Genomic DNA, 22,200 nt, shown 5'->3' on the forward strand with positions numbered 1-22,200 from the left:
CTTTTTTTCTTCATTCATGGGATGTAGGTGTCGCTGGCTAGGCCAGTATTTATTGGTGTTGAGCTGCCTTCTTGAACTGTTGCAGTCCATGTGGTGTAGGTACACCCACAGTGCTGTTAGGAAGGGAGTTCCAGGATTTTGACCCAGTGACAGTAAAGGAACGGCCGATATATTTCCAAGTCAGAATGGTGAGTGACTTGGGGGGGGGGAACTTCCAGGTGGTGGTGTTCCCATCTATCTGCTGTCCTTGTCCTTCTAGATGGTAGTGATCGTAGGTTTGGAAGTTGCTGCCTAAGGAGCCGTAGTTTGGAATGAAATGCCCAAAGTTATGAAAGTTTAAAGACTGCCAGATCTGCATAGTAAAGCTGGTGTATGATAAGTGAAAGAATGCCAGGTGTTCAGGGCTGGTACAGGCTTGGGATAATTACACATCAAAGGGAGGCACATGTTATGTTAGTGAAACCCATGATGTGAGGTTTTGGGTGCCTCGTTAATTATCTCTTGAGGAGACAGTCCATCTGTGAGGGTTTATATTATTCATGTAATTTCCCCAGATCAGGGAATGTTTGAAGGCCACTAGTAAAGAAGGGAAGGTTTTAAAGTATCCAAATACTTTTCAGATCAAAGGTGAGGTTTAGAGTTAAAGATAAGTAATCTGCATCTCTAGCTGGAGACAGGCCATATGCATCATATTGCCATGGAGATGGGTTGAGAGGCGAAGGTTCTTTTGTTTACTATGGCCTGAATTTTACCCTTGGTGGGTGTGCGTGATTGAGTCGGGTGCATAAAATTCTGCTCTATATCTCCACTGTGTTTGGGCAGTTTGAGAGGCAGTATAGCCTGGGAGCTATCTGTGAGTGGGCAGACCGTGGCTGGAGCAGCTTGAAACAGGCAGAGACAGAGAGTCTGCCAGAAGCTGGGGACAGGAGCAGCAGAAACCAGGGGAGTGTCTCTGTGGGACACTGAGCAAGGAGGCGAGTGGAGGCCATGCCCAGAATAAAAACTCCAAACTTATGAAAGTTTAAAGACTGCCAGATCTGCATAGTGAAGCTGGTGGAAGAGGTCGGCAGTGCAATCCTCCTCACACACACAGAGAGAGAGAGAGAGTGAGTTCCGGAGTGAGTAAGTGCCAGACTGGGAAACTACGGAGAATCGGAGTGAATTCCTGGGAGATGAGACACACATTTTGGTTTGGTTCCAGGACGAGTGAATTGACACTCGAGGAACTGTAATGTAAAATGGGAATTCTCAGTTGAAATTAAAAGTAGAATGGGGGCAGTTCTATTCAGAATTTTGATTTCAAGTGCAAGTGCTTACAAGACTTAGTGCTAACAGAGCCTTTTCTTTTGATAGTAGAAGTTCTTCCCTTTAAAACACGAAGTCTTGTTGTGTGCTCTTTTCAGTCAATAACTGGGAATTCAAATTTCCTTTTAAAAGTTACCAGTCTCTGCAGGGATCGCAACAGATGACACTGCCAGCACAATGCCGAGCGGCAGTAAAGGAAGCCAAATAAAGTACTGGTTTGCATTAGAATTGAGAGCTTTGTGCCTGTGGCTGACCATGGGTCCAATCCTTCACTGTACCACTCCATCACACAGTACTCGGAGGCTTTAGTACACTATGCCACCTTGCTCCCTACCAATTGTTAAATGAACTGAGTTATGAGTCATAGCAGGAGCCCATTATTCTAATGAGGACTCATAAAATAAAGAACACATATACACTGCAATGCCTTGCAGCTTTGAAATGCATTTCACAGAAACTCTAGCCTAAAGGGCACATGCTGATTCACTTAACTTTTAAAATTCACCAAAGTTCTCATTTTGCCCCAAAAGTAGCAGATAGTTTTGGAGTTTTTTTTTTGTTGCAATTACAGAAAATAAGCTAACAAAGAATTCAGAACCCACAGATTAAAATAGCACATAGAAGAATTTTGCACAAACATGTTAAGATGAAGACTGTCCAGCGCCACTCCAACCCAGATTGAACTAACAATGAGTACAGGTGTCTCACAGCTCTGAAATGTTGCAGCTGACCACGGGTTCCTGATACCCCACCACAAATTCCTGACTTTAGGAATGCCCGATGCCAGGCAGGGAGAGCACTGAGGGGAGGCCGTGTTGGCCCTGGGGAACGAGAAAGAGAAAAGGTGAAATGGGCTGTTGCGCTGATCCAAAAACAGGCCGTGTTCCGGTGTAACTTCGTAGGACAATACAGCACAGAAAGAGGCCATTTGGCCCATTATGTCTGTGCTGGCTCTTTGGTAGAAGCATCCAACCTTCCCTTCAGCATGATATGGACCCTGCCTCTTTACAGAACCTTTCAATAGGCACTTTACTTCAAGCAACACTGAAAAGCAGAAATCCAAATAAGATCATTCATTTATTGGTCTTGATTTTGTGCTCATTAAGGTGAAAGATATGAATACCGGGAAATAGAAGGATGTCTATTTCTGGAACCCAATGTAAAACTGCACGGGTTGGGCATAGTCAGGTTAGACAAGGAGCACATATCCCTCTATTCTGACCCAGCAAAGTCCCTCAAACTTGAGCCCCAGCACCTCCGTCAGGATCAGTGTAACATTATTCCAGCCGCCTCACGGTCTCTAAACACATCACATGTGTCAGCCCTGAATTCACTGAATGGTGGAACAGGTTCAAGGGGATAAGTGGCCTCCCCCTGTTCCTACGCTCCTTACTATATAAGGCCATCAAACACAAAAAGAACTGAGGCCTCACCTAACATGCTGGGCTGAGTTTGAATCTAGGTCACGGGGGTGGAAAGGCAAGGCTTATTCCCACTGCGCCACTCAGTTTCATCAACCCTCCTCCCAGCCCCAGAAGGAAAATTTTGTCTTAAGGACAATTTTATAAATGGAAACATTCTACATGTTCCCAAGAGGCAGCGACTGTTGATTTTCTTATTATTGTTAATGATGGAGAAAAGATGGTTTGACATTCAACAGGTCAAATACAGTGCCTGGAGCACAAAATAAACGACAGCACAAGAAGAGAAAAAGCCTTTGATGCATCTGAAAGGCTTAAAAGTTTCAATGAACATTAAATCATATTTCTAACTCTTTTGATCTGTTCACAGCCGCACAAAGAAATCCTTAGCCAAAGAGTTTTACCCAGTCTTATCACTTCTTTTTTAGGCATCAAGATAAGGACAATCTTTGTTGGGTGGAAACAGATCTTATGTTCTTTCAACTTTTGAGAGTTTTTGAAGGTGTGTGGTAAGATGCAGACCATATTTGGTATTTTCTTTTGTTAAGCTTTCATTTGTCACCCTTTTCTTACCCAGCATTTTCCATTGTAACGTTATGGCAATGCTGTATGTTCCGGGTCTGGTAAATGCTGTCAAGTTGACACCTACATAGTTAAACAAAGCTTCAGAATAAAGAAGTCCACTTACGTTGCTCTTGGTGCATCAAACTTTTGGCAATTCTGAATGTGAAACATTAGGTCACCGCCATTCAGGTATTCCATTACAAAAAACAGGTTCTCCTGTAGCAAGCAGGAATAGGGAAGATCAACATATAGTTCTGCACATGAACAATACAAGGCGCTCGGATATGAAGGTGTTACAAATTGCACCCAAGTAGCTCTTCAATGCCAGTCACCCAAGTTATGTCATCAAATGGAAGTCAACCCAGATTTGAACAAGCTCAATATCTAATCTCATTTTGACAATTAGAGTTGGCCAAATCAGTCATGCTGAAGAAGTTGTGTATCAACCAGAATCACTTCAGTTGCAGTATAAAGCCCACACCTTAAATGCCATCACTTTCACCAAGGGTCCGACTTAACTCTAAATGAATGAGCTTTGAGTGAGTTAAAATTAAATCCAAAGTCTGCCCACCATCAACATGCTGCAGTTCCCCATTGATTAGAAGCTTAACTGGGCCACTGAAGAGCTACTAGAACAAAGCAGAGGTTGGGTAGTCCATGACAAGTGGCTCACCTGTGTACATCTCAAAGCCCCTTCAAGTCTACAAAGCTCAACTCAGGATTGGGATGGAATATGCACTATTTGCCTGAATAGGTGCAAGCCTGCACCAACATTCAAGAAGCTTGACATTCTCCAGGACAGACTTGATTGGTGCCTTTGCAGGACTCAATACCCACCCATTTCACAATTATAACAGTGCTTTCAATCACAGTTTGCCTTACAGCAATTCACCAAAGTCACTTAACAGCACCTCCCTTCCCTGTGACTTATTTCACCGAGAAAGACAAGGGAAGCAATGAAACTCCAGCGCCTTCACACTCACCATTCTGCCTTGGACATACATCATTATTCCTTTATTCAATGTTGGATTATTGGCTATAATTGCATAGTGGTTATATTATTGGACTAGAAATCCAGGGGGCTGGACTAAGAATTTGCAGGCTTGAGTTCCAATTCTAACATGGCAGTGGGGAAATTTAAATTTAGTTAATTTAAATAAATCTGGAATAAAAAGCTATTGTCAGTAACAATGACCATGAAACTACCAGATAGACATAAAAACTCAATTGGTTCACTGACATCCTTTAGGGAAGGAAATCTGCCATCCTTATATGATTTGACCTACATGTAACCCCAGGCCCATAGCAATGCGGTTGACTCTTACCATTCCTCTGAAAAGGCCTAGGAAGCTGCTCAGTTGTCAAAAAGGCAGCTCACCACCATCTTCATCAGGTCAGTTAGGCGATGGGCAATGTTATGTATTCTTGGCCGAGAGCCCAGACATCCATTAAAGTACTGAAATATCTGTCCCAGGGAAAGTATTGCTTGACTGACAGTTCTGGCTCTCTGATCTCTTCTGTCAATTGCACAATGCTAATTACACAAGATAAAAAGGTTTCAAGCGCTTGAAATTTCAGCTTTTAATAATTTAAAGGGTCTGTAGGATTGACACTTTTATTGGCCTATAGTAAAAAGGATTTTTTTTTAAGAAAGAGGAAAGTTATCAATGAATGACTGTTTTTCTAAAGCTTTTTTTACATGTCCTATTCTCACTACAGGGTTCATTGGTGCTATACAGTGTATAGTCGGTGAATGGGCATGGAATGTCCTTGGTTGGCATGGGGGGAGGGCATGGGAGACCACAGAGGCTGGGTGGGAGGGACACCAAGTGCCATGTAAGGGGCATGGGGAGTGCTTTGGGTTAGTTGGGGGTGGGTGAGTGGATGTAAGGGGTGGAGGCCAGATAGTTTTACTTTTCTCATTATAAACGGGACAAAGTCCCACAGCACCAAGGCGGGCCTTTTAAACGGTCTGCCTCGGCACCTGGTAGCCTCTGTGGCTGCCTCTGAACTCTTTCCTGGATCGGCCAGCATGACTGCAGCCACCACCCCACCCCCCCCCCCCCCACCTGAATGAAAATCCAGTCTTTCCTGGCACCTTCTCCAGAGGCAGGCGGCCAAGCCGGGAATTTTCCCAACTCCTGCTATCCGCCTCGAGGTTAAAAATCTAGCCCTTTACGCCCTCTTCACAACTTGCCATCCTACCTATCTTTGTGTCATCAGCAAATGTAGCTGTCATACACTCAGACCCTTCATCCAAGTCTCAAAAATGGGTTGTAAATAGTTGTGGCTCCAGCACTGATCCTTCTGGCACTAGTTATAGCTTGCCAACCCAAAAATAACCCATTTATCCTAACTCACTGCTTCCTGTTAGCTAACCAATCCTTTATCCATGCTAACAAAAACAGAAAATGCTGGAAAAACTCAGCAGGTCTAGCAGCATCTGTGGAGAGAGGATCAGAGTTAACGTTTTGAGTCTGTATGACCCTTCTTCAGAGCTCTGAAGAAGAGTCACACGGGCCCAAAATATTAACTCTGTTTCTCTCTCCACAGATGCTGCTAGACCTGCTGAGTTTTTCCAGCAATTTCTGTTTTTGTTTCAGATTTCCAGCATCTGCATTATTTTGCTTTTATCTTTATCCATGCTTTTATGTTACCCCCAATACCATTGTGTAGTAAACCTTTCATGTGACACCTTATTGAATGCCTTTTGGAAATCCAAGTACACCACATCTTCTGGTTCCCCTTTATCCTGTGAATGAATAAAGCAAACTTCCTGGAATTCTGCATCTAAAACAAGACCTATCACCACCTTTGCAGGGAAAAATTCTTTTGCCCTGGTTTCACTTGACAACTATAAAGCCCATTGGTTGCTCTAGACATCTTGCTAATAAAAACAGATGTTCTATGTGTGTTTGGCCTGTCACACCTAAGGCAAATGTTGTGTCATTGAGCATCATACTTGTCATGTGACAACTTTCCTGTGATTGCTTAATAATTCTTATTCAGGAAGCAGCAATAAGTTACAACTGAACAAGTCAGGAACATGACAATGCAAATGGAAAAATGTGCTCAAGGGCTGCTAATGATAAGTTACTCACATTTGTGGAAATGACCAATCACAAGGACCATTTGACCATACGACAATGAGAGAAGAAACCAATCAAATCAATTAAAATATTTTTCAATGCTCTTTTCAGGCACTAAGGTGAGAGAATGCTGGAAAGGGAGTTCCTAAAATCTCACTGGATGACACGCCTCAGGTTTTCAGTCATTGCATTGGTCTCATGTTACTCCCCCAAAGTTGTTTCAACAGAGTGGCTTTGTTTTGCAGTTTGGAGGTTTATGTACAATACATGTTGTAGGAAATTATGTTAATTATGTTAAAATGCTAAAAATGTTATTGGCAATAAACATTAGCCTTTCCAGTGACACCTACATTTCATGAATGATTAAAAAACTAAAAGCAATTAATAATACATTTGATTTAGGAGTCATATGACGCCCAATAATTGCCACGTACTGACAGTAGATGATACAAGCACATGTCATGATGAGAAAGTTAAGAAATAAATGAGAGTTCCTGTAAAGTCAATGTACAAAGTTTCATTTCTGAATAATGAAACTGCTCATTTATCTTTTCACCAAATCTCTTCCGTATGTGTCCCTCAAGTAAAGAATGAAAGTGAAGTGCTTTGGCCTGATCAAACATCAGATTTTATTCTATCATTTAAACCGTTACATAGCAAAACAAGCACTTCTGATAGATTCCTTGCTGTATATGTTTTCAGACACACTTAGTGGCACTTCTAACATCGTCACCAATAGCCACCTACAAGTTTTTAATGATTCCCCAAATCCTCATGCTCCCAATTGCACGGCATGTTATTCTGTGTAAATTCTACATCTGTTGAGCAAATCTGCAACTTTGCATGACTTTGTAAACCTTTAACATTCTTCAATGCCAGTATGTTTGTTTTTGCGAGTTGTGCCAAAAACTCAGCAGGAATAATATTAATGAAGATCTGCTTTTCAATTTTCAGATCTGCTTTCCCTGTACCTCACACGTACTGCTGCTAAAACCCTTTAGTTACCTCCAGACTTTGTTTCCATCCTAGACAACATCCCACTCATCCAAAACTCCACTGTTCCCAATCCACCCCATGGTATTATTTACTTGCCGGTCACTTATGTCCTCACTGACCTCTACTTGATTCTACATCTCAAATGTACAAAACTCAAAATCTTTGTCCCTCCTTACAAATCTCTGCACAACCGTGTTCCACACTATCTCCGCAACATCTTTCAGCTTTCAATCTCTTTTCTGGTTATCTTTTCTAACTCTTCCATTACTATTGCACATCTGTTTCTGCTCTGCAAAGCAGCTTGGAACATTTAACTTAACTTCATAAAGGAGTGATATAAATGCAAATTATTGTTGATTCTTAAATCAGGGACAGCCCAACAGGATAGTTACATAGGGTAGAGATTTAACCAGATCCATCATGCTGAGCTGGCTCTGAATTTAAATCTCCTCTCTCTCTCTCTGCATCTATAGGTTTTATTTCTTTCCTTAAATGCGTCATCTCTGATTCTTCCCTGATTACCTCCTCCAATTGTCTCTCTTTCAAACTGTGTGAATACCCCCTGCTTATTTAGTGCAAGGAAATAAGAAGAAATGAACAGCGCGTAAGTAACAGCGGACCGAGAAATGCCATGGCACAGCAAAAAGGACAAGTGATTACAATGAATGCTAACTGAATGAACTGGTATTCCTGTATATAATGAACTTCTAGTTTAGCAGACACCTTTCAGTACACACAGGGCAGACTGCATATATATATTTAGCAATAGTGAACAATTGTCAAAAATACAATGGCAGATATCCTGGAAGATGTGAACACTTTGCAAGTCTGTGTTGAACAAACAAATGTTTTCTAATTACTGTTAGATATCTCTTATTCTTCACAAATTCGCCCCAAGTATCCATTATTCTCAATGCTAACCTTCCAGTAATCCCTGCATGCTTACTTCTTTGGTATTTAAAATTCTTTATGTAATCACTCCCTGACATCTAATGTTCCCTATATAATCATGAACATGCAATTCATTATTCTCGATGTAAACATTCCTTGTGTTCACTGGATTCATGTAAAACATTGCATTGCTCCGTGCTAGTTAAATTTTGCCTAGGCCGCTATACAGGTATATTCTGGTATAAAGCTTTGCTTCTTTTGTCAATAAAGCGTAAAATATAAAACTAATCAATAACATATGGTGAATCCAGGCAGGGAAAATCATCCTTACATTGGATTTGTGCTTAGCTGCAAACAAATCTATCTATATAAGTGGAGAGACAGTTGATTTATTCACAGGCAAGGTTGGGTAGACATCAGGAGGTACCATTCTTTTTGTGGGAGATTATTTAAAATTGTTAACAATAGTGCAAATATAGTGCACAGAAGGATCATATCAAAGTGCTGCAGGAAGAGAGGAAATGTAAACGCTAGGTGGCAGTGTTCCCTTGCCTGATTCACCACGGTAGTTTGACTAATAAAGGTTTTGTATTATTTATCATTGTAATAACATTAATACAAGTAAATAGTTTTATTTTATTACAAAATGGTTCCACTTGAATGTTTCTCTGAGGAACACTTCATCTCATTGAGTGAACATTTGCCATTATCACTTTGGCCTTTGAACTACGTTGGTGAATTGTCGATTAAATTGTGTCTGGGAGTGTGAATTATTCAGGAATCTAACTTGTTTATGTGGGATGTCGGTTCCTTTGTCTTCATTTCTGTCGACAACTATTGATTCACTCTGGAGTTTCAGAATGACCAAAGCTACAGATCCAGCTGCCGTGTTAAATCCCACAAAATTAGATGAGCCCTCAGGCCAAGAGTGTAATTACTGGAAGAGCCCATGTATCCTTAGACTAATTTTGGGCCCTTCTACTTTAGTAAAGAGTCACCAGTGGCTGATAGGCAGTCTGACAGCTGTCATTGGTAGCCTGAAGAATAAAGTGGGGGCACTCCATGACCTGACAGAGTTGGAGGCACACATTTTTGTGGGTCTTATCAGATGGCATGGCGTCTCTACTTGAAATTAAATACATGGAACTTGATTTCCTACCTCCTGCCGATTGATCACGGATCTCTAGTTTCTAACTTACAGGAGCAGGAATTAATTGACGAGAAAGCACGTATAGTATAAGGAGGTCTGTTTCAATAGTGCTTCTCCTCTGGGACCCCAGCATTTAATGCAATTATCTGCTACAGAATATTATAGCCTCCACAAAATGGAGACCAACTGCTCAATTGTTTATTGGTGGGAAAGACTTCAAAGAATGAGAAACACCATTATCCAAACTCAAGTGTACGTCTACTGATTGTAACATTCCATTTAGACTTGATACTTGCTACTATTTTTTTGCCATTCACGCATTCCAACTTTTTAAGGTATTTCCTCGATTTCTGCTGTCGTGTGTTTTCAGTGTCACTGGCAGGACAAATATTCCAGCCTTCAACTGGCTGCTTGGGGGGTGGGCAAAGGTGCCAGGTGGGGAGTCCCTCAGATTGGGTACCTCCGACCCTGACTCTGTTCAGCATTCCCACATGGACAGCATTGCACAGTCATTGTGGAGTTAGCCATGTGGACACAGCACTGCGCTACTTTGCACTCAGTGGGAGTAAAATTGGACTTGGCCAAAGATGCAAAACAGGTGCAATCACTTTTTCTGCCCACGATAGCATTCACCCAACATTCAGTTCTATGGAAGCCAACAACACTGCATATTGGGTGGGCTGTAAACGGCAATCAATGAGATATTACCTGCTTTGAACCCTGTCCATGTCCAATATTCTTCTCAGTTCACTATGCTCTGCCGAATAGGATCCATTATCAGCATGTATAAGGATGAGGACATTGCCAGATACATGGTGAAGGATAGGATAAGGATACAAGGATAAGTTAATAGTATGTATTAGGATAGTGTCTATATTGTTTGGTTAAACACCTGCTTTTACACAACAATGTACCTAGTGACGTTATATCATGTTAACTCATGGGCATTAAACATGGAATGCTCATTGCCCTATCAGGGTCCACAGCTGGACCAGTTGCATTGTGTGCAAAGTATTTTGAATAAATCAAATTAATGGCTTTCCCCTTAGAGAAAGGAGAAATTCGTTACAATTGGCATTCCTCCTTAACATGAATAGATTAAACAGGACTCTTTGGCCTCAAGATTAAATGCTTCACTTGGAACTTATTGAGATGTATGATACTTAATGGGATAAAGAAAATAGACTCAAGACAATTCGTTCTGACACTCTGGGGCATCAGGATAAGAGGGTGCTAACTAAGGATTGTTGAAAGATAAGTTTAGGGCAGATGTCCAAAGAATTTCTTTACACAGATGTTTTGCCAGGAAAGTTGGTTGATTTTGTTTTTTTCAGGAGACACAATTTCTCTTTCATTGTACATCAAAACATGCCGTTAAAATCAGCATGAAACTGAAATGTAATTTAAAGACCATTCCAGGTTCACAGTTTATAAGCTATATGCAACTGGCTAGAGGAGCTCAGTGTGTGACAAAAGCAGAATTGGTCAACATGTCTAGCTCCACAAATACCCAGGAAGTAAAAACACATCGGATTAAATTTACACGTCTATTCTCGCACAGAAAGGATGTTATGTTTTCAGGAAGTGATGCCCTGCTAGTGACATTGTGTATAGGTAATGATGTTAAAATGTCATCCTTCTCACTAGACTATCTATAACTTAATCGCTTGATTTAATGGCACTGAACAAGTATAATCAACACCCTCTTACCTGATTTGCTTATTTTTAATGCTTTTGAATCAGCTACTTTATCAGTTACTTTCTCATAATATTCTAGCTCTTATCATTCGCGTTACTAATTTCAGCCAGATGAAGGCAGCAGGCCCTTAAACCTATCATAAGGCTGTTCTTAAGCAAGCCATGAGGAAGAGTGCCAGGGAAATATGGATTTTGATTCTCCACCCCCCCTCTACCAGGCAAAGTCAAACTTTGCCAGGCTTAGGAATCCACAACATGAGGCGGTCAAAGGAGGTTAAACGCCGAGCCGAGGTAAATCGTGGGAAGAGCGAGGCCATGTTCTTTGGGAACTGGGCTGATCGATCCTTTGTCTCCTTCACCGTCAGGGCTGACGGTCTGAAGGTGCTGGGGATATGGTTTGGAGGGACTGGGGCATAGAAACTAGAAGGAGCGAGTGTCTATGGTGCAAAGAAAACTGGGCATGTGGGACCGACGCTCCCTCTCCATTGCGGGCAAGAACCTGGTCATCAGGTGTGAGGCACTCTCGGTGTTGCTGTACGTGGCCCAGATCTGGCCCATTCCAGACTCCTGTGCGATGGCGATCACCTGAACCATCTTTCGCTTTATCTGGAGGTCGAAAATGGATCGTGTCCGCAGGGGCGCGATGTACAAGCCTCTAGATAAAGGGGGAAAAAACGTGCCCAACATCGCCCTCATACTGATGGCCACCTTTGTGTGTGGCTGCATCAAGCTGTGCGTAGACCCTCGGTACGCAAACACCAAGTGTCACTACGTGCTGAGCTTCTACCTGTCCCCGATGTTGCGAAGGATGGGTCTGGCCACGCTGCCGGGGAACGCTCCAAGTAGTTGGACCGTGCCGTACCACCTGTCCCTGGTGGAAAAATTTATGCAGAGAAACACCTTTGACCACAAGTTCATCAGGCAGTGGTTGGCACGTAACGTCTTAGAGGCCCTGCAGGAAAAGGAGAGGGTGGATCCTGTGGGATGGTTCCCCGAGCAGACTGTCAAAGTCATTTGGCAGAATGCCTCTTCGCCAGAACATTCCAACAAGCACCAAGATGTAGCTTGACTGGTGGTGAGAAAGGCCCTCCCTGTCAGATCCTTCCTACACGCCAGGGGTCTCACCCCCTCTGCACGTTGCCCTCGAGGTGGCTGTGGTGGGGACGAGACCGTTGTTCACCTCCTTGTGGATTGTGCCTTTGCAAAGAAGGTCTGGAGAGAGATGCAGTGGTTTCTGTCGAGGTTCATCCCAAGCAGTTCTGTGACACAGGACTCTGTGCTCTACGGGCTGTTCCCAGGGACACACACCGAGACAAACATCAACTGCAGCTGGAGGATCATCAACTCGGTGAAAGATGCTCTTTGGTCTGCCCAAAACTTTTGGTCTTCCAGCGCAAAGAGTTGTCCCCGACCGAGTATTGCAGACTGGCACATTCCAAGGTCCAGGACTACGTGCTGAGGGACGCACTAAAGCTTGGGGCAGCTGCGGCAAAGGCGCAATGGGGAAAGGTCGCTGTCTAAGACCTTTCTGCCACAGTGCACCGAGGGGCCGGGAATCGTATAGACCCCTCGGGCTGTACGGCTCACAATGAATGTAGGCATTGAATACTAATTGTATTATAATTGTACTGAAGCACCTCAGAGTGCAACATGATGCATGTTGATAACTCCAATACCATTGTCTGATTGTCTGTAATGACCATATTGAAATGATTGTAATATTCATTGATTGTATTGATGCACCTCGTGATCCATGTGTAAAAGTTGAATCTGATTGTACTTTTGTGATGGTGATTTGGAATGTTTTTCCAGATATTTTATGAATAAAGTATATCTTTCAAAAAAAAAGGAGGTTAAACTCCAGAGCACAGTACATTACTGAATCAGCCTGGAGGACCATTCAGCTGCTGTTCATTGCGTACTCCCCGAAATAGGTGAAACCCAATTCAACAATGGCAAACTATTTGCAAAAATTTAAAAAAAAAGGATTTAACATGATAAATCTTACCTTCGTTTGGAATGTACAATAGAGATGAGTGAGAAATGGATGCTCCCAGGCGAGAGAGAGAACTCGTTTCTCAACCATGGTGCATTCCACATCATCGTCCATCAACACCACATCCTTTTTCAGGGCTTTAATGGCATAGAACTGATTCTTCTCCTTTAGCTCTGCGAGGAAGACCTGGATTGGGGAGCAGAAAGGAATAGGAGGGGAGCTGTTACCAATAGGAAATTGCCCATCCCTATTTATGGAATCCAATTAATGGTTGGAAAAAAAAAATCATAGACTGGGAATGTTTAGTTTCATGATATGCAGTCCCACTATGTCCTGGGAGTTCAAGAGTTAAAGCTTTACTCATCTTTTACTTTAGCAGATCTGGGAGTTATAATAAAACTGTTAACATCGCCCTAGTTCACTTTAACTGAGGCCTTACAATATGTGGATTTCTGTGCATTGCACTGGTACATGTGTTGTTACCAAGTGGATATTTTCTGAAGACAAGGGTGATGTAAAACAAAGAAAATTCAGGAAATCTGAAACAAAAAGTGAAAATGCTAGAAATGGAGACCAGGTTTAGCATTATTTGGAAGAGGAGAGGGAGATCCACATTGTGTGCACAACTGCTCATCAGAATTCCTCTAATGGAGGAGCTCAAGCTGAAATATTAACCTCTTTGACATATCGTACAGCTTCAGCATTTTCTGCTTTTACTTCAGAATATTTTGCTGTTTAGTGGTGGCTGTCGGTACATCTGGATATAGTGGGAAGATTTCTTCCATTCACTGTTCCAACAATATCTGATAAACACTCTTTAAAAAAAAGGTGAAGTTATTAGAACCACTAAATTCACACACACACCAAACAAAAAAAAAACACCATTATTCCCTAGAATATTTTATACCCATGTGGATTTACATAGAGCAACTCCACCAATAGCGACTAGTAGCATCAAACCATAAAGTAACACACACTCCAGCATGACATTCCACATTGGAAACCTGCCAGGGAACACATGCTTTAGCATCACACTGTACAATTTTTAATTTACTCTTTCATGGGATGTGGGCATTACTGGCAAGGCCAGCATTTGCTGCCCAACCCTAATTGCCCTTAACTGAGTGTCTTGCTGGGCCACTTCAGTGGTCAGTTAAGAGCTGCTGTGGGTCTGGAGTCACATGTAGGCCAGACCATGTAAGGAGGCAGATTTCCTACCCTAAAGGACATTAGTGAACCAGATGGGTTTTTATGACCATCAATGATAGTTTCATGGTCACCATTACTGAGACTAGCTTCATATTCCAGGTTTATTAATCGAATTCAAATTCCACTAGCTGCAGTGGTGGGATTTGAACCCATGTCCTAATTCAGTGACATTACCACTGTGCCCCACACCCACCCCCCCACCCCACCCCCGTTCCCCCACCGCCTACATTTGTTCTTTAAATAAAAGCACAACTCCAGTTAATTAATGCGAGTTAATGCCTTTGGGTAGACAACAGGGGATCGTCAGAAAGACACTTAGGTGCATTGTTACAAATTTCGACTAAATGTCCATTTTAAAGCTATTGACTAAATTACCTGGCTTCCAATGGGGTTTCAATTGAAAACTTTCACCCAGGTTATCATGGAAACTCTACCTCTTTTCTTCATGTTCAATATTTTGCATGGTAGTGGATAGAATGAGTTCTACGTGGACAGAATACAGGAGACTACAGGGACTAAGCTTTGCTTATTGCACTAACAAACAGTGCCTTTTGGCTAGTCCGCAATGGAAACAAGGATTAGTGAGGCCTCTGTCAGAGACTGGCAGGTGGGGGTAATCTCTCTCTCTCTCTTGCCCATCGCTACCTCTCACCTTTAGCTGTGATGCCACCTCACCCAAGGCAAACCCTTTGAGCCAACCGTCCTGAATAACATGCCTGCTGGTAAGGTGATGGATGGGGCAAGCTCACTTCATTTTTTGTGACCACTGTAAGCTCATTAAATAAATCACATGTGTACAAAAGGGCCCTCAAGTTTGTAGTCAGCAGTGAAGCAAAGGTGCTCGCTGCTGGCCTGAAAGTAAGTCTTGTTGAGATACCTAGCAGTCGCTTTGGTGAGAATGTCAACTCTATCTCTTGACAATGCTACAGCAACTGATTGCAGCATTCTTTACTGGGGACTCCCAGCATGGAACGAGAGTGATGTTATCAGGATGTTCAAACAGTCGATCGCATTAAAGAATTTTCACAGGCACAGAAACAGCAACCAAAAAGCTAACATTTAAAATTTTTTTTTTATATACAGAACCAATTAAAGATTGGGGGTGAAGGTAGACGCTAAAATATTCTGAAAATGCTTCACTTTAAAAAACAAATTTAAAAAACTCTGCAATTGTAGAGTTTTGTTTTAGGGCCAGTTCCACTGTTCCATCAAATTTTATGAATCTCATCCGTTAAAAACCATGTTACCACTGATCGGACGAGATGTAACTGCGAAAGGGTTTTCAAATGCTGCATTTGGAGGGGGAAAGTTGAAGTTCTCGCTGAGTTTAGTGATTGCCGCCTCCGGGGGGAGCCATAGAGCAGCCTGCGTCAGAGCCCAGAATAATGGACCAGAGATTCAGGGGGCAGAATTGTCCGTGCCCATCGTCTGGCATCGGGCATGCTCAGTGGCGTGAGCGGACAATGTGGCGAGAAGGCCAAAAATCAGTTTTGCGACGTTGTGAAACCAGTTTGCGATCGTCCACTCGGCCCGTTGATGGTGGGCTGCCTTACCCGCATCTCATTGTAATACATCTGCATATCATTATAAGGCCAGCCCACCGAACTTATCCCCCCCACACTGCTTGGGGAAGGGGGAGAAGTGGCCTCGGCCAAGGGAAGAGGCTGCAGGGTGAGGGCTGTACTGGGGAAGGGGGGGTGTGGGGACACATGTTAATCTGTGCAACTGGCCTCAAGATGGTGAGGGCAGAGGAGGCAGTCTCCGGGGGAGATGAGGCCAGATGGAGATGTGAGGATGTGTGTGAGAATGGGTGGTGATGTCCCTTGAGCTGGCAGTGAGTGAGATGCCAGTGAATGTGTGATGGGCTTTAGTGTGTGAGTTTAGAGTGATGAGATGGTTGCCTTACCCTGGCTGCACAGATGAGATCATTCATCCTCTATCTGCATTGGATGGCCAACCTCTTCTGTGCAGCATTGGCACTGATCACCACTGTCATCGCCTACCAAGCCGGAGTGGTAGTGTTGCTGCCCCTCCTGTGGCCAGAGAGGGGGTAGAGGACACCGCAGTGGGCCTCCACAGTGTCTTAAAGGCGCCTGAGGGATGCGTCATTAAATCGGGGTGCTGCTGCCTTTTTGCTTTTCGGGGCCATGTCTTCTTTGGAGCAGGCCTGGGCTGGAAGCATTGAGAGGTGTGCGCGTGGCTGCATTTTAAATATGGCGCTTGGCGTGGTGAAGCAGCGAGGCGATGGTGTGGCGGACAAATCGGAGTCCGCCTGCCATCGAAACCGCCTGTTAGCCGGGAATGCATAATTAACGCGATGGGTTTGGGACGATACGGCGTGAGAAGCTGCCATTCTAGAAGCCCAGGGTAACGGTCTGGGGTCACGGGTTCAAATCCCACCACGGCAGCTGGTGGAATTTGAATTCAGTCAATAAATCTGGAATGTAAAGCTAGTCTCAGTGATGGTGACCATGACAACCATCCTCAATTGCTGTAAAAATCCATCTGGTAATTACTACTGTAATGTCCTTTAAGGAAGGAAATCTGCCATCCTTACCTGGTCTGGCCTACATGTGACTCCAGACCCACAGCAATGTGGTTGACTCTTAAATACCCACTGAAATGGCCGAGCAAGCCACTCAGTTGTAACAAACTGCTACAAAGTCACAAAAAAGGAATGAAACTGGATGGACTAACCGTCATCGACCTAGACACCGGAAACGACAACGACAATCGCAGCCCTGTCGACTCTGCAAAGTCCTCCTCACTAACATCTGGGGGCTAGTGCCGAAATTGAGAGAGCTGTCTTACAAACTAGTCAAGCAACAGCCTGACATTGTCATCCTCACAGAATCATATCTGATAGATAACGTCCCAGACACCGCCATCATCATCCCTGGGTATGTCCTGTCTCACTGGCAGGACAGACCCAGAAGAGGTGGCGGCTCAGTGGTATACAGTCGGGAGGGAGTTGCCCTGGGAGTCCTCAACATTGACTCTGGACCCCATGAAGTCTCATGGCATCAGGTCAAACATGGGCAAGGAAACCTCTTGCTGATTACCATGTACCACCCTCTATCAGCTGATGAATCAGTGCTCCTCCATGTTGAACACAACTTGCAGGAAGCACTGAGGGTGGCAAGGGTGCAGAATGTACTCTGGGTGGGGGAATTCAATGTCCATCACCAAGAGTGGCTCAGTAGCAGCACTACTGACCGAGTTGGCCAAGTCCTAAAGTACATAGCTGCTAGACTGGGTCTGCGGCAGGTGGTGAGGGAACCAACAAGAGGGAAAAACATATTTGATCTCGTCCTCACCAACCTGCCTGCCGCAGATCCATGACAGTATTGGTAGGAGTGACCACCGCACAGTCCTTGTGGAGATGAAATTCCATCTTTACATTGAGGATATCCTCCATCGTGTTGTGTGGCACTACCACCGTGCTACATGGGATAGGTTTCGAAAAGATCTAGCAACTCAAGACTGGGCATCCATGAGGTGCTATGGGCTATCAGCAGCAGCAGAATTGTACTCGAACACAACCTGTAACCTCATGGCCTGGCATATCCCCCAAACTACCATTACCATCAAGCCAGGGGATCAACCCTGGTTCATTGAAGAATGCAGGAGGGCAGGCCAGGAGCAGTACCAGGCATACCTAAAAATGAGCTGTCAATTTGGTGAAGCTATAACACAGGACTACTTGCGTGCCAAACAGCATAAGCAGCAAGTGATAGACAGAGCTAAGCGATCCCACAACCAACGGATCAGATCTAAGCTCTGCAGTCCTGCCACATCCAGTCGTGAATAGTGGTGGACAATTAAACAACTCACTGCGGGAGGAGACTCCACAAGTTTCCCCATCCTCAATGATGGAGGAGCCCAGCACATCAGTGCAAAAGATAAGGCTGAAGCATTTGCAACAATCTTCAGCCAGAAGTGCCGAGTAGATGATCCATCTCGGCCTCTTCCAGAGGTCCCCAGCATCACAGATGCCAGTCTTCAGTCAATTCGATTCACTCCACATGATATCAAGAAATGGCTGAAGGCACTGATTACTCCAAAGGCTCTGGGGCCTGATAATATTTCAGCAATAGTAATGAAGACTTGTGCTCCAGAACTTGCCGCACCCCTAGCCAGGCTGCAACACTGGCATCTAACCGGCAATGTGGAAAATTGCCCAGGTATGTCCTGTACACAAAAAGCAGGACAAATCCAACCCGGCCAGTTACCACCCCATCAGTCTACTCTCGATCATCAGTAAAGTATTTGGTAATGTGTAACGTGGCAGGTTTAATAAACGATCTCAGAGTAAAAGATACCCTAGGAAATAATGACCATAATATGGTAGAATTTATCATTCCTGTTTGAGAGTGAGAATTCTGGGTCGGAAACAACTATGCTAAACTTAAATATGGGTGACTACAAAGGAATGAGGGCAGAGTTGCCTGGAGTGGACTGGGAAAGGAGTTTAGCAGAAAAAAATGGTTGATGAATAATGGCAGATGTTTAAGAAAATAGCTCATGACTCTCACAACAAAGCTACATCCCAGTGAGGGAGAAGGATTCAAGGAAGGGGATAAACCAACCATTGTTAACCAAGGAAGTTAAGGATAGTATCAAATTAAAAGAAAAGACATATAATATTGCAAAGATTAGTGGTAAGCCAGAGGATTGGGAAAGTTTTAAAAAACCAACAAAAGAGGACCAAAAAATAATAAAGAGGGAGAAAATAAACTTTGAGGGTAAACTAGCAACTAATATAAAAATGGACAGTAAGAGCTTCTTTAAATATACAAAGTGAACATAGGCCCCTGACAGAATGAGGCTGGGGAAATAATAATGGGGAACCAGGAAATGGCAGAGGAGTTGAGTAAATACTTTGCATCAGTCTTCACAGTAGAAAACACTAATTACATTCAAATACTAAATAATCAAGGGGCAAAAGAGGAAATAAATACAATAACTATCAATAGAGAAAAAGTACTAGGGAAACTAGTGGGGCTAAAGGCCGATAAGTCCCTGGACCTGATGGGTTGCATCCTAGGATATTAAAGGAAGTAGCTACACAAATAATGGATGCACTGGTAGTAATCTTCCAAGAATCCTTCTGGAAAAGTCTCAGAGGATTGGAAAACTGCCAATGTGACACCCTTATTCCAAAAGGGAGGGAGCCAAAAAACAGGTAACTGTAGGCCAGTTAGCTTAACATCTGTTATTGGGAAAATGTTACAGTCTATTATGAAGGATGTAATAGCAGAGCATTTAGAAACACATAATCTAATCCAGCAGAGTCAGCACGGCTTCATGAAGGGGAAATCATGCCTGACAAATTTATTAGAATTTTTTGAGGAGGTAACAAGCAGGATAGATAAAGGGGAACCAGCAGATGTAATATATTTGGATTTCCAAAAGGCATTCGAGAAGGTAACACAAGTAAGGCTACTTATTAAGATAAGAGACCATGGTGTTTGGGGCAGATTATTGGCATGGATAGAGGATTGGCTAACTAATAGAAGACAGAGAGTTGGGATAGGGGACATTTGCGGGATGGCAACCTGTAACTAGCAGAGTGTCACAGGGATCAGTGCTGGGGCCTCAATTATTTACAATATATATTAAAGACTTAGATGAGGGAAGTGAATTTGGAAATGTGCCAAATTTGCGGATGATACAAAAATAGGTGGGAAGGCAAGTAGTGAGGATGACACAAGGAGTCTACAGAGGGATATAGACAGGTTAAGAGAGTGGGCAAAAAAGTGGCAGATGGAATATAACGTGGGAAAATGTGAGGTTATGCACTTTGGCAGGAAGAATAGAGGAGCTGAATATTATTTGAATGGAGAAAGACTGCAGAAAGCTGCAGCACAGAGGGATTTGGGAGTCCTCGTGCACGAATCCCAAAAAGCTAACATACAAGTTCAGCAGGTAATAGGGAAGGCAAATGGAATATTGGCATTTATTTCAAAGGGAATGGAGTATAAAAATAGGGGAGTCTTGCTAAAACCATACAAGGCACTAGTTAGACCACACCTAGAATACTGTGAACAGTTTTGGTCCCCTTATCTAAGGAAAGATATACTGGCACTGGAGGCAGTCCAGAGAAGATTCACGAGGTTGACACCGGGGATGGAGGGATTTTCTTTTGAGGAGAGGTTGAATAGGTTGGGCCTGTACTCATTGGAGTTTAGAAGAATGAGAGGCGACCTTATTGAAACATATAAGATTCTTAGGGGGCTTGACAGGGTAGATGCTGAGAGGTTGGTTCCCCTTGTGGGAGAGTCCAGGACCAGAGGACATAATCTCAGAGTAAGGGGGTGCCCATTTAAAACAGAGATGAGGATGAATTTCTTCTTTCAGAGAGTAGTTAATCTGTGGAATTCTTTACCGCAGAGGGCTATAGAGGCTAGGTCGTTAAATATATTCAAGGCTGAGATAGACAAGATTTTTAATCTGTAAGGGAATCAAGGGTTATGGGGAAAAGGCAGGAAAGTGGAGTTGAGGATTATTAGCCATGATCTCATTGAATAGCGGAGCAGACTTGATGGGCCGAATGGCCTACTTCTGCTCCTGCATCTTATTCTCTTATGGGAGTGGAAGGGGTCACCAATAGTGCTATCAAGCGGCACTTGCTTAGCAATAACCTGCTCACTGCTGCCCAGCTTTGGTTCCACCAGGGCCACTCAGCTCCTGACCTCATTACAGCCTTGGTTCAAACATGGACAAAAGAGGTAAACTCCCGAGGTGAGGTGAGAGTGACTGCCCTTGACATCAAGGCCACGTTTGACCAAGTGTGGTATCAAGGAGTCCTAGTAAAACTGGAGTCAATGGGAATCGGGGGGAATACTCTCCACTGGTTGGAGTCATACCTAGCATAAAGGAAGATGGTTGTGGTTGTTGGAGGTCAGTCATCTCAACTTCAGGACATCGCTGCAGGAGTTCCTCAGGGTCGTGTCCTCAGCCCAACCATCTTCAGCTGCTTCGCCAATGACCTTCCTTCCATCATAATGTCAGAAGTGGGGATGTTCACTGATGATTGCTCAATGTTCAGCACCATTTGCGACTCCTCAAATACTGAAGCAGTCCATGTCCAAACGCAGCAAGACCTGAACAATATCCAGGCTTGGGCTGACAAGTGGCAAGTAACATTCATATCACACAAATGTCAGGCAATGACCATCTGCAACAAGAGAGAATCTAACCATCACCCCTTGATGTTCAATGGAATTACCATCACTGAATCCCTCATTATCAACATCCTGGGGGTTACTATTGACCATAATCTGAACTGGACTAGCCATATAAACACTGTGGTGAATAGAGCAGGTCAGAGGCTAGGAATCGTGCAGTGAGTAACTCACTTCCTGACTCCCCAAAGCCTGTCCACCATCTACAAGGCACAAGTGTGATGGAATACTCCCCACTTGCCTGGATGAGTGCAGCTCCCAAAGCACTTAAGAAGCTTGACACCGTCCAGGACAAAGCAGCCTGCTTGATTTGCAAAGCATCCACAAACATTCCCTCCCTCCACCACCGACGCACAGTAATAGCAGTGTGTACCATCTACAAGATGCACTGCAGGAATTTACCAAGGCTCCTTAAATAGCACCTTACAAACCAACACTGCTACCATCTAGAAGGACAAGGGCAGCAGACACATGGGAACACCACCACCTGGAAGTTCCCCTCCAAGTCTCTCACCATCCTGACTTGGAAATATATCTCCATTCCTTCACTGTTGCTGGGTCAAAATCCTGGAACTCCCTCCCTAACAGCACTGTGGGTGTACCTACACCACATGGAGTGTAGCAGTGCAAGAAGGCAGCTCACCACCACCTTCTCAAGGGCAATTAGGGATGGGCAATAAATGCTGGCCCAGCC

General features: G+C 43.7%; 1 protein-coding gene across 1 annotated transcript in view; it reads right to left on the minus strand.

Annotated features, from left to right (window-relative positions):
- Positions 1 to 22,200, minus strand: part of prkcq (protein kinase C, theta) — a 115,974-nt gene that overhangs the window by 24,782 nt on the left and 68,992 nt on the right. The window contains exons 11-12 of the mRNA XM_078552966.1: positions 13,123 to 13,296; positions 3,415 to 3,506 (exon numbers count right to left, since the gene is read on the minus strand). Of these exons, the coding sequence (XP_078409092.1) occupies positions 3,415 to 3,506; positions 13,123 to 13,296 (266 nt within the window). The remainder of the gene's footprint in view (positions 1 to 3,414; positions 3,507 to 13,122; positions 13,297 to 22,200) is intronic.

Source organism: Cetorhinus maximus, chromosome 12 (assembly GCF_964194155.1).
Source record: "Cetorhinus maximus chromosome 12, sCetMax3.hap1.1, whole genome shotgun sequence".
Lineage (NCBI taxonomy): Eukaryota > Metazoa > Chordata > Chondrichthyes > Lamniformes > Cetorhinidae > Cetorhinus > Cetorhinus maximus.